General features: G+C 39.5%; 1 protein-coding gene across 1 annotated transcript in view; it reads right to left on the bottom strand.

Moving 5' to 3' along the window:
* Positions 1-1,656: 1,656 nt before the first annotated feature.
* pigg (phosphatidylinositol glycan anchor biosynthesis class G (EMM blood group)) overlaps positions 1,657-13,766 on the bottom strand; it is a 113,837-nt gene continuing 101,727 nt past the window's right edge. The window contains exons 12-13 of the mRNA XM_079669061.1: positions 12,477-12,640; positions 1,657-7,187 (exon numbers count right to left, since the gene is read on the bottom strand). Of these exons, the coding sequence (XP_079525187.1) occupies positions 6,965-7,187; positions 12,477-12,640 (387 nt within the window). The 3' untranslated portion in view covers positions 1,657-6,964. The remainder of the gene's footprint in view (positions 7,188-12,476; positions 12,641-13,766) is intronic.

The following is a 13,766-nucleotide window of genomic DNA, read 5'->3' as shown; positions in this document are numbered from 1 at the left end:
TTCTGCCCGGACCCTCTGTGGAGAGGGAAGTCTGTCTGTCTGTCTGTGACACATGGCTGCACCAGGAAGAGAGGAGGAGAGGGGGTCCGCTTTCTGATCAGAACATGTCACACTGTGAGAAGGCCCTGGGGCAGACCCAGGACGATGAAGGATGTACCGTCACTCAAGTAAGTACTGTACTAAGGTATAATCTTAAGGGTCACCTATTATGCAAATCCACTTCTTCATGTCTCTTCTACATCGACATGTGTCCCCTCTGCGTTAAGAGATTCTGAAAGTTTCAGGAAAAAAGATTCGCTCTCTTTTTGTCCTGATCCATTTATATAAAAACCTGTCTGAAAATGAGCTGATCAGATTTTGGCCACTTTATGATGTCAAAACGATTTTTTGGCTTGTGTAACCATTAGCCAATCACCAACCAAGGTAACCCGCCCACCTTATCACCTGAATCTCCTCCTAGAGCACCATTGTGTTCTTTATAACCACATATCTCTCAGAGGGGGGTGACTCCTTATTTTCATCTAAAGTAACAGACAGAGAATCAGCACTTTATTATGGGATGCTGCAATGATCTGTTTGGTATTTGGAGCCAAACACTTCAGAGACATGTTTTATATATATATCTGAGACCTGATGAAAACGGGGATAATAGGGGACCTTTAAGTGACTTTACTTAAATATGAACATATTCTACCACTTTTCACTTCTACTCCCCAACAGCACAGAGGAACATATTGTAATTTTTACTAAAAAATGTGTTGTCACTTGTAATGTAGTTACTTTCAACATAAGTTCCATATTGTGTTTTATATGATGCATATACTATTCAGTCGTACACAAAATACATAACAATTATTTCATGTATTTGAACGTGATTAAAACTTATGTGCCATTCCGCATAATGGGTACTTTATTTTCACTAATTCATGTATATTTTGCTGACTACTTACTATGTTTACGTGAAATTTATTTTTTACGATTTTTTACGTAAATATACGATCCGAGTACTTTTTCCATCACTGCATACATACATGATAACATTACAAAAAATATATAAAAAAGTTAAAAGGAAATGGTAAAAATATATCTATATATGTGTGAAATAAAATGCAGACCTGGGTAATTTATTGATGCTTACATCGACATTTTTGGACATTCTGGTTTAAAACTTGTTGAATTTAGCTCTTCATCACTTAGAAGGTTTTTGATGAGAGACTCTCACTCTGAAGTGAGCGCAGCATAAAACGACGAGTCTCCTTTAACGATGGCATTGGAGTCCAGCTCCTGAAGGCATAACATAATTGTTTAGTGGGTGGATAGAAGGATGATACTAAATGATCATCCTCCTACAACTACAGCGTGCGTGGAGCTACGCTAGGCGCCCTTTCACAGATGGTTTCGTGTTGTTTTTTACGGAGTCAGTAGGAAACTTTAGCAAGGAGAAACTGTGGTGAAAAGTGGCTCATATGTCAGCCTTCCTCCGGAGCAGACAGATGGAGCTCCAGCAAGGCTGCACCGAGCAGGAAGACAATTCAATGCGCAGATAATCACTAATAATACAGCATGAATTCTTATTAAAATGTCCCTTTGAGAATGTGAATGTCAGGGTTTTCTTTAGTTGTTGCAGCTGAAAAATCAAAACAGAAATTCAAATCGTACGGTTTTGGAAATAATTTATTTCATTATTAAGCACATCAATAATTCAGGAGGAGTTGATTAATAATGATTCAGAGGAAAAAAGTCATTCGTCACTTTTCTTCATTTGCAACAAAAACAAAAAAGGAAAAAAAAAACCTCAACACAGATTATACAGGATCAAAACAAAGGACAACATTAGCTGAAAACGGAAAACAATAATAGAAATACAAACACATCACAAGATAAATGGCCAAGAAACGAGGCGGGATATTGATATGAAGGCTGATAACCTGCACACGACTCATTTCTACAAATTGGAATTGAAAAAAACAACACAAAAATCAGTCCACCTTTCCTGGGATGTATAACGGCATCGGCAACACGTGTTTAAAGGTTCTCAAACATGAGGAAACTACAATTATTCTGATCCATTTCACAGCCTGGTGGTTTTTGGATACAGAGGAATGATTTCACACAGGAAGCGCGGTCCCATCAGATTTGTGAGAAGCTGCTCGGAGGCTTCTTCTTGCACTGCTGCAGTCAGGATTTACTCTAGGCTTCAGGAGGAAGACACAATTAAACTATGTAGAAAAATGATGCACCTGTCATTATTACCCGATTGTTTTCCCTGTTCCATTGGTGTTCATTACAGTTTGACCCTCTAGCTATTCAGATGTATTTATATTCCATGATTGTCGTGTAAATAAAAACCCTCTTTTGGCTCCTCTACTTGTACCTGACTGAGGCTCAGAGTCACTGTGGGAAGTGTTGATGTCCTTCAATAAGTTCATGTCATGTCAAGAATGAATATAAGTGTAAATATGAATGGAAAAAGAAAATAACCTGACAAATGCCCCTCACAGACCCTTCAACTCCATCATCAGGAAACCAGAGGAATAACAAATCACATTGCTGGCCGCTGGCGCTGAATCTGCTGCCAACACCAAGACAAATGATCGATGTAATGATATTATCAAACTCAGTGTCCCGAAGTACTTCACAAGTTTTCAAACTCCACCAAACTAAAGTGGAGTCACAGGTTTTGTTTTAGTAAGTTAGCCGATGAGATGCAGAGGGACGCTGATGTATCAAACATCATTTATCTCCAGCGCTTTAAAAAAGCAGAGTGCGATATGACTACATTCCTTTGTACTTTCAGAACAGAAGATCCATCCACCTCAGAAGAGATGTGATGCAGGTCATTTTAAATATGCTAAGGATTAAAATGATACGAGAAACTGAGATGTTATTGACACAATGTTGAGTTTTGCATTATATGTCATCATAGTTTTCTATTTGGCTATAATTGGCTTAGGATGTTATTTTGCAAAGAAATGATGTTGGCTGAGAGAAAAGCAAAGTGACGTGAAGCATCCTAAACACTGATTATTATGGCCACGAGCTGTAAAACTTGTGTCTGTCTACCCCCCTACTCACATTCTATTGGACCTAACAGCAAACATATCTACCCTCTATTATAACAGGTTTCAAATATCCTATTTATTTTTTTAAAGGGCCGGTACAGACCTCATGGGATCATTTCCAGCAATCAGCTTGGCTATAAAATAGCTGAGTCTCAATTCTCGGACTTCTTTGATGTGAAGTATGTCAAATGACTCATGACGTTGAACAAGTCAAGTGTCATCTGCTAAACTCACAATCAACAAACACCATCTTGGCCACGTAGCAGAAGCTGTCGGACCAGCCACGACTGCAGTTGCTCCAGTGAACACAGCAAAATTCAGATCAAAGTTATACATCTGTGTATTTCTATATTTGATACTCGTACTTCTACACTAGTGTCGAATTAGAAGCCACCATTAATTTTATTGGGTGAATTGGGCAGTCAATAAATATAAACGATAACGTTAGCTATCTAGCTAGCCTACAGTTGAGATTGTCAATTCTGGTCAGGGCACAGCAGCAGTGTGGGATTTGAGGCAACACTACCTCGAGATTCACACACCGTGCAAGTGTTCACACGACATGGCGATGGGAGGACAGCGTCTAAATTGAGACATAGAGCCTCAACTAGTCTGTTGATGCCACAGTGTGACTTTTATGGGCGCTCATGTTGAACTGGGCAGGGTCAGATTAATTCCATAACCGATAAATGATGATCCACTAAAGTTAAGCATAAATAAATAATTCTTTTTCTTTCTTTTCTATAATCTTGACTGTAAGGGAGTCACGTATAGTGAGATTACACCTGTCATTCTTTGATAGGGGAGGGGAGAGACACACCTGGGGGAGATCTGCACTCTACTGACTGCCATTTAGTAGATATTACTGTTATTATTACCTGGTTCATAAACTATTTCCATCAAACTTTATCTCTGTTCAACTGAATAGGGAAGAAGGCACTTTACAACTGTATGCTGTCAATTTAAAACAGGGAGCTTTCAGCTTCAGATTTTAACACCTCAAAGTGGAGAACTGCTTCTGATGCAGACGAGCTAAAGTGATCCACATGCAGCACTTATCTGTCAGTGACCCTGTGTATTCAAATGTAAATCCTCTTGTTTGTCTGACTTTCCAATGATGTTCAGGGCATTTCAATTCAGTTTTCTGTGGGTATGCTCAATGTCGAGGTTGTGCCTGTCAAGGTGAGTCACAGCAACTAGCAGAAAAACAAACAAGTGTGAGGCGCGCAGTAAACAATTCAGAAACTATCTGAACACCAGCAGGGCTTTTTTTCCACCCCATCCCCACTTTGGCAGCTGCATCTCCGCTGCACCTCGGGGGGATGTCAGTGATCCTAGCCCCGGGCGAGATGCTGTTTCAAGGCAGACAGCTCATCAAGGTGAGTGACAAGCATTGGGGCGGGAACCAACAATTGGCTTTTTCTGAAAGTTGCACACTGTGGCTCCAACAATAAATCTTTGCACTTGGCTATTTACCTCCCCCCCCCCCCCGACAAGTCTCAAAGGGTGATGATGTAAGAACTGGCAGGTTATAATCAGGAAGGAGCTTTGAAGTAGTCACAGCTGTTCATCGACATCAGGCAGACATGACTCAGCAAAATAGCTGCTGGGAGGTCGGGGCTTTTATTTTGATGCAATAAAACACTAGGACTGCACTACAGTGTACAGTGGGGGCTATTTTTCAGAAATAAATTAAATGAATGGGTTTATGACATGAACGAAGTTTGAAGAGACATTTACATAATTCTTCACTGTAACTGCTGTTTGCATATTTCCATTTTCTTTGGAATTACTTTCGAGATAGAATCCAAGCAAGCTGTGAAATACTGTAGTAATACAGTACGATACTATCTTATAAATCATTAATGAGTGTGCGCCATTAATACTAAAAAAGCGACACCCTGCTCTTTTATGTCTTCCATCCAACTCTGTTGCCAGTAGTAACAAGAGCTAACTATTCAACTGTTTTTGTACATTTTCTGAAATGTCGTGTTTAAATATGAACATGAGGCCTTATGTAATGGTAACTGCATACAAAGTTAGTTAAATAAACACATAGGTATGTCACATGGATGTTTTTTTACACTAGTCATGGAAAAAAGCCAACAGGGAAGCAACATGGCCCAAAATTCTAAATTGGCCAGAGCTTGAAAGACAAGGTTTTTGCCTGAGTGTCTCACCTTGACTAAGAGGAACAAGACAGAGCATAACAGCCACGTTAAAGTTAACCTGCACTGACTGGATCCTGATCTCCTTTTAAGTAAATAGCTCTACATGACCAATTATTTGTCATTTGATTATCCTATCGTTTCCTAAATCCTCTGTTGACAGTTTTTTTTAATGCAATTTATCTCCTAAATACAATTGTTTAACTATGTTTTATTGTACTGTTATTTGCTACCTAAAAACAGTTCTGGTATTTTTCGATTTGTATTTATTGTATTTTTCTTTCATCACTCATTTGCCATATGTTAAGGTCATCCAACTACACTAACTTCAGGATTTGTATTCTTCTATATTCAAATATACATCATACTGAGCAGTGTGGGGAATATAGAAAACAATAGGAAAGTGTTGTGTGTGTGTGTGTGTGTGTGTGTGTGTGTGTGTGTGTGTGTGTGTGTGTGTGTGTGTGTGTGTGTGTGTGTAGTAGGTGAATGAATGAATGATGCCTCCCGACTGCCTTTATTTGTTTAATGAATGCATTCAGTTTAGTAAGAGATTTCTAATGTAGTTATTGCAGTAACAGCGTTATGCTTTGGCAGCCATGCATCTCATCAGATAGCTTGAAACATGAACATGTTAGTCTATCTGATCTGAAAACATCCACAAATCTTTAGTTTGTGCATTACATTTAATTGATAAACCCACTCACCTTCATATCAGTATAAACAGAACAAATATTCCCACAGACAAAGCTTTGTGTTTCAAAAAAAAAAAAAAGGATAAAAAAAAAAAAAAAGATGATTTCACAAGAATATTTGAAAGGTTCTGAAGAGAAACAGTCCCATATTAAAGCCCCTGCTGTACCTCCACCACTGTATACCTTTAGTTCACAGCAGACATTCTGACTTGTGTTACTACCAAACATTAGACATATGTCCTCAAACTGCCATAAAGTGTATTTTAATATTATTTCCTTTTACCCAAATTCAGTTTTGATAATCACTGTCAAACATTTATTAATTTCCAGACGTTATCACCCTCAAATGCCAAGTTTGGCCAGTTGTATGTTATTAAAAAATGTAGGGGGATTTCTTTGTCTTTGATATGTTGCTATGACTTTGATGCACTTTTGTGAAAACCACAAAAGTAGTATCCATTTACCCCATTATGAGTTATAATCTGGGGAAGTAAAGAGTGCATGATTGTATGCTGTATTGGCCGTTTGATCAAGTCCGTAAGTCCTCTGTTCAAAATACATATTGAGTTCAGGTGACTTTCAGCATTCTCTGCCACATTCATTAGACCTGTGTGGATGCAGCTGCTAGCTAACAAGCTAAGCTGCATTATCAAACACACACATCACCCCGTGTTCACTACCCCCCCAACACATGGTGCTCTCCATGTAACATCAACACAATTTAATCACAACATCGAACCTTCTAGTTGTCCGTACAGAAGTCCCTGAGGTAATATAACGTATTTATATGTAAAACAAAAAGGTTCCCTCTTTCAAAAATCTTGACATAATTTCACTTTTATTCTTCATCCAACTCATATTTAAACAAACGGCTCAAAAATACATTTTAAGTGCATTCCAAAGTATTTCCTGCAAACCAAAGGAAGGACCCTTTGTGAGCATCAGTAGTGTATCAGTCTGAAAGTCTTACATGTAGAATAGAGAGACTATTTCACGACTTTTTGACTCCCCGTAATGGAAGGACTGCGTGTTTGGCCCCCTAAGACTTACTGGCAGTGTGGCTCTGCTCCATGGTGTTGAAGAAGAGGCAGACCCCCGCAGTCAGCAGCAGGTGCATGGCCTCGTACAGTAATTTGGGTGAAAAGACGCTCCATATGAAGAGATGGTAGCGCAGAGTGGTCACCAGCACGATGTAGGCCGCAGCGGGCACAGACCTCAGCAGGGCCAGACAGTAGCAGCCATGGCCGACTGCAACCGGGCTCCTGCAGGGGGAGAGGAGTCATCAGAGAGGAGGCAAAGCAGGACACTCAGTGAATAACTTCCTCAAAACTTTACGTGAACCAAGGTCACTCTAATCTGCTTTATGTTTTTTTCTTATGATCGGTAAAGCTGCAGATTGTTTGACGATTCGCAGCACATTTCCCCCTTACACAAGTACCAGGGAGAAGAGTTCAATCCAATCATCATCTCTCAATAATACGGATTGCTGGCAAATTCAGATAGAGAAGTTAATGACTTAAAACCTGCATGATGGGATGGGGGGTGGGAGAAAGGAGATTAGGAGAGGATGATGTAAAACCAAACACGCGGAGATACAAAGACTGAAACACAGCGTTTAGCTAAGCACGGGGAGGTTGTGAGTTGAAACATGCAGCAGTCCCATCTGAGGGGGAGGAGCGGACAGAGACAAGAGGAGTAGGAGACATGGGAAGGAGTCCAGGTTGGAGGTGGAAATTCAATCGCAGGGCCAGTTATATAACACACACACACACACACACACACACACACACACACACACACACACACACACACACACACACACACACACACACACACACACACACACACACACACACACACACACACACACACACACACACACACACACACACACACACACACACACACACACACACACACACACACACACACACACACACACACACACACACACACACACACACACACACACACACACACACACGAGCTGAATACAATAATTCAGTTCTGTGGCAGACAGGAAAAACAGATCCAGTCTTAGGGGGGGGGGAAATGAGTCGATATTAATCGAATAAACAATATTACTAACCCATAAAACTTAATCTGTGTGCAAACAGTCTCTCTTCAAGCGCCCCTATTGTGCTTTTAGGGTATTTCCCTTTCCTGTAGTTTGTTATATAGGTTTTTGTGCATGGTCTGCAAAGGCTAAAATCCCAAAGCTTCTCTCCCACACACTCTCTCCCCCCCCCGACTGAAACGCCTCCATTGGACTCCTTTGTTTTCTTTCATAACATAGTGACATCAATGTGTAACACACGCACGTCTATTGGGTGGCGCTCCAAAACGTTGTACGTGAGGCTAAGGGGCGGGACATCTCTAAACGGTTGACCAATCACAACAGAGCCGGCTAACCAATCAGAGCAGACTGGGCTCTGGTTTCAAACAGAGGGTGAAAAGAGGTGCTGCAGCACAGGCAGTATGAGAAACACAAAGAGCTTTTTGAACATTAAAGCATGGAGACATGTCACAGTAGAGACAGAAAATACAAATATGAACCTGAAAATGAGAATAATATGTCCTCAAAGGAAAACCCACACTTTATATACTTAGCCCTGTACAGTATGTCTAGTATGTAGGTATATGAAGTTGTGGAAAGTAACAAATTACATTTTACTCAAGTGTGGTTATTACCAAATTCACCTATAAAAGACTTTCAAACTTGATACTTAAGAACTAATACCAGCATTGTCCATGAACAGCCTAAAGGGTAAGCTTTTAAACTAATGGTTAGTTCCACAGAGCGGCTGTTTTTAAAATGTAAGTTTATTTCTGTGTTCTACCTCAAAGAGCTACTTAAATATTGAATGTGCAACCTCTTATGATCTTATTCTCTCAGTGGAGAAAGTGGTGACACATTCTCTAATTCACAAGTTTGGAAAGGAATGAGTTGATAAAGACTCTTTAGCTTGAAGACATTTTTAGAAATAATTTCACAAAATGATCAAACTGTAGAAAGGTCTGTATAGAACTGAATTGTTCTGCCGTCGGACATGGGCAAAAGAACACAGTGTTAGAAGAGCAAATTGAAGGATAAATGGTCCCTGGAAATCCTCCACGAAAAACACTGAAATAAGATTTTGATGAAAGGCTACATGTGTACATTTTATTTCAGGAATGCATTTCCATGTTGAGCTCACAAAGAAGCAGGAAGCCTTGAAAATCACTGTCTGTCTCCAAGGTAATCTCAAAGAGTGTCTTGGAAATCAAGGCTAAAATAGAAACTATATTTGTCGTTTGTGTTTACGTCAGAATATGCGACACTTTGAAGAAGGTTTTCCTGATGGTAATTAGGTAAAGTGGTGTTTACGGGTCTCCTCTGATCGGTCAGTTTTGAAGGTTTACAGTGCAGTAAAAACAATGAAGAAACATTCTCTTTGCCTTAAGTAGAGTTTGAGTGTGTGGAGGGAGCCCGTCGGAAAGCTATCGATCAAAGTCCACTCCCAGCACTTGCCTTGTGGTCGAGCTGCTGATGGCGCACAGTGAATTCTTAATGAGCTCCTGAGCACCAGACGGTCTTACAGTTTCATCTGTCACCACGTCTGTGGATCCGAGCGTCATCATTATTTGTTATTTAATCTTTAGATACTCAACTAGGAACATTTTCCTTGTTGTTGTACATCAAGAAATACATTTTTAAGATCTACAGTTATGGATTACACTGCATATGTTGCTGAAACTGTTTCCAGGTCAGCTATATAACAAATGTAGGTGTGGTTGCATTGTTTTATCCGGGTTTCTTTTTCAATCGTGATAGAATTTGTGCATATCTATATTCCTATCAGAGGTGGGAAGTAACTAAGTAGATTAACTCAAGTACTGTACTTAAGCACCATTTTGAGATACTTGTACTTTACTTTCTCCATTTTATACTACTTTCTACTTCTACTCCACTACAGTTCAGAGGTACATGGTGTACTTCTACTCCACTACTTTAGTTACTTTACAGATGTGGATGAATGATGTGAAATATAATCAAGTGTTAAATCAGACTTTAGTTCCACCTGGAGTAAATCCACAAGCTACCCTGCAGTATACAAAGTCATTCAAACTAGCTGCACCTTTACCAGCTTTGAGAACACTTTCATGATCAATCATTATAAAACATATCATATATATTATTCTGAAATGGACCAATCTGCATGATGAGTACTTTTATTTGTGGTACTTTAAGTACATTTTGATGCTGATACTTTAGTACTAGTGCATGACTTTTACTTGTAATAGAGTATTCCTACACTTTGGTACTTGGTACAAGATCTGAGTACTTCTCCCTCCTCTGATTCCTATGCATGTGTGTATTTGGGACTGTGTGAATTCAACAGAGTGATACACTGAATCAATTAGATCAATGCAGAAGCATTACATGAAAGAACACCAAATAAGCCAAACTAATTTGAATGTTTTTATGAGGATTGCTTATTTTTTTTCTTCATTGTAAATTGAATAAATTAAGTTTGTGGACTTTGATCAGACAAATCATTTGAAGATGTCACTTAGAACAAATAGACATTTGTTTTTTCCGACGTAACATTTGTCCTCCCTCCTATCTGAACTCTGTGGTGGTGGTGTTTACTGTAAAGTGATTTCTTTGCTACTGTATATGAGGTGCTGTCATGCTTCTCTGAGGAGGTTTTCTTATTCTAGTAGAAAATAAAGGCCATACCTTTCTGGAGCTCCCTGAGGAGTAGCTTTAATCTCAGCTGTGCTTTTCATTTGTAACCCCTCTACTGTGGGTCTACAGGAGAGATGATGGAGGTCTTGGGAGCATGACAACTGATTTTCTTTTTGACAATGTTTTGTCATGGATCAAACTGTTGGTCACCGGGAATGCTCTACCTCATTGTAGTACTAAATGAAAGGTCCACATCAACTCTAACGTCCAAGTGCTGGATGGACGAATCAAATCAAAGCTAAAATCTCTAGGCTCTGCTGCGAGCGCCACAAAAACGTTCAGATGGGTAGAACTTTGTAATCAGGCACTGGAAGAGCTACTGAAATGTTAAACACATCATATTAAAATGTGGCATCAAAGATTATTAAGAATACAGATCATGCATGGGTATACAGCCTCTGCAGTCTCATTTCTGGAGACCTTTCTTGGAACAAAATTAAGAAATGTTTTGCATAAAGTAGTGACTTTTTAATCACCAGTTTCTGTCATTTACCCAACAGAGGAAGTTAAACTCTTTTTACATTAAATTCAGCATTTAACTGTTGGCTCCACCAGCAGGGCAGCTGTTGCCCGGACACAGATCTCATCACTCAGCTGTGTGCCGCGGCGTCATGCTGAGGGCGAGCTGTAGTTGTTGGATGTTTCTCACACGTACAGCACCCCAGATAATGGCCTCTCTCCAGTTAAGGTCTTATGCAGGTTAAGCTGTTTACACGCATCTTTGATACCCTGTGAGCAAGATTCCTTTAACAGGATATCTCAACGCACCAGCTCCGCCCCACAGAGAGGGTTTGCTTCAAAAATAGGTTTTTAAAATAGAAACAACCAACACTCAGAAATAACTGGAACAGTGATGTTGTGTTGGTGCAGATGGTGGAAACCAAAGTAAAAAGAGTGGAAAGTGGTGAACAGTGGTTCATAAAATGCCCCGCCCCTTAGCCTATCACGTACAATGTGTTGGAGTGCTAGCCAATAAAAACACGTGTTACATGGTGATGTCATTATGAAACAGAAGTAAACAAAGGAGTCCAATGGAGGCGTTTCAGGCATTGGGAGGAACGGGTGGGAGAGAACTTTGGGATTTTAGCCTTTGCAGACCATTTACATGCACAATAATCTATATAACACACTACAGGAAAGGGAACACCCCATAAAGCATAATAGAGCCCCTTTAAAAACGATAGTATTTATGACACTAAAGTGTTAATTGTTACAATAATGTTTTCACAAATCTGAATGAGCGATTGGCAGTAGTTGAAAGTTTAAATCATTTCTAACTTGTAGCTAACTATTTAAACGTAATCCTACAGCTGACTGGTTGATAGGCAGCTATCTGGTTATTGTAAATTGCTAATATAAGCAGAATTACAATTTACGCTGTTATTTGGCTGCCAGCCTCCTTCTCACGGGGACGTAGCTAAGCAGTAAAGACATCCCTCGTGGCCCTAACCACAATTTCCACAAATATAAACAAAGGTCCCAACAATCCTGGAGTTAAATAAGCTTTCTATAGTTAAACTATTGTAAGTGCTACTGGATTAAGCAATTATTTTTTAAGTTCTACAAACAAAGGTGAGATTTTCTTTTTGGGCCAAGATGCAGTATAGGAACAGGTTGGTTCCTATACTGCATCTGCGTCGGAAAATGTGTAGACTGCTTTTCTGTCTGGATATCAATGGGGAGCTCGGTTTCACCATTTGAGCCAGGATAGCCAACATTCATGATTATGTTGAAAGGTTCATAGTGATTATAATCAAATCAATATAAATGAAAGTTGTTTTTGTGTTGAGTTAATGAGTAAGTCATAACTGAGCCTCACCTGTCTCTCTGTGAGCTGAGGAAGCAGACCAGGTGGCACGCCCAGAGCAGGGGCCCTGCATAAGTGCTGAGGGCCGTTAAGAAGATGGCCGGTGCTTCTACGTAACTTTCCAGTCCAACGAAGCCCACTGAAATGTCAACGGTGGCGATGTTGTTCGAATTGCCCTGCAGGAGAAAAGGGAGGTCTAATTTTAGCATCTGTATATGGAGAGAAAAAGGAGCACACAAAGATCTGTGGGTGAAGCTTTGTAAGCATTTTAGCACTCTGAAGAAGCAGCCCTTTGTCATCATTACGCTCAGCGGCTGGCCTCTTCCCAGCGGCCCAGTTTGTGTTTCCAGTCTCTGACCGGAGCCGACTCTGCTCTCTGGAGCCGGCTCAGGTTACTGTGGAGGTGGGCACACACGCTTTGGTTTTTAAAAGACCCAACAATTTCTGGCGTATTTAACTTTCTCAACAATTTCCAGTATCCCTTGAATGAGCCAAATATGCCTGAAGTAAACTGAATATCCAACTTTTCTAACCGTGTGTTATTTATTACAGTTCAGGAGTTTCATCGGAAGCTTTAGAAATTGCTGCAGGATTTATAGCCACAATATAAAGGGTATTTGGTTGTGCTAATGTCAGTTATATTTAGATCAGGAAAATATGCCTTTGCTCAAATGTAATAACATTTAGGAGATAAAGAAACATTTCATAACCTTGAATAATTAAGAATTGTTATTATGAGCTTGTTTTATCTGAGGCTCAACCAGCATCTAAGAGATTCATTTTAATCAAATATATAAAGTGGTAGTAGTCAGTATTTGGCTACTGCAGATCATAAAGTTAGCATTTTTTCCCTTCAATTTCACAGGACAGACTCATTTAATAGAGTAAAAAATAATGACTGAACCTAGTTATCCCTGGAAATTATTTTCAGCCTTTTATCAATGGACAGACAGACAAAGTATTTCATTTTTACATTTGATCTGACTTTAGTTGGAGCATTCAGGTTGCTTTACATTTTTCATTGATTAGGTCCATTGGTTCTCTGCTATTTTGTATCGCTAGCATTGATAATGCTTATTTGAATGTTTAAATTATATATATTTCATGTATATGTATTCACTGAATAGGCAACTGTGTGAACTATGTTAAATGCACAGCCTTGATCTGATTTATAAACACTAATAAGGGTGAATATCTAAAAGTCTAAAGTTGATTTTTTTTCTCCATATTATGTATATCCATACATTTTCCTTCAATTTTGACTCGTTAATGAATGTTTGGTGACAGTGTAGGGTCCATGGT

Source organism: Notothenia rossii (assembly GCF_949606895.1).
Source record: "Notothenia rossii genome assembly, chromosome: 3".
Classification (NCBI taxonomy): domain Eukaryota; kingdom Metazoa; phylum Chordata; class Actinopteri; order Perciformes; family Nototheniidae; genus Notothenia; species Notothenia rossii.
The sequence above is the reverse complement of the archived record's forward strand: the minus strand, read 5'-3'. Positions and strand labels throughout refer to the sequence as shown.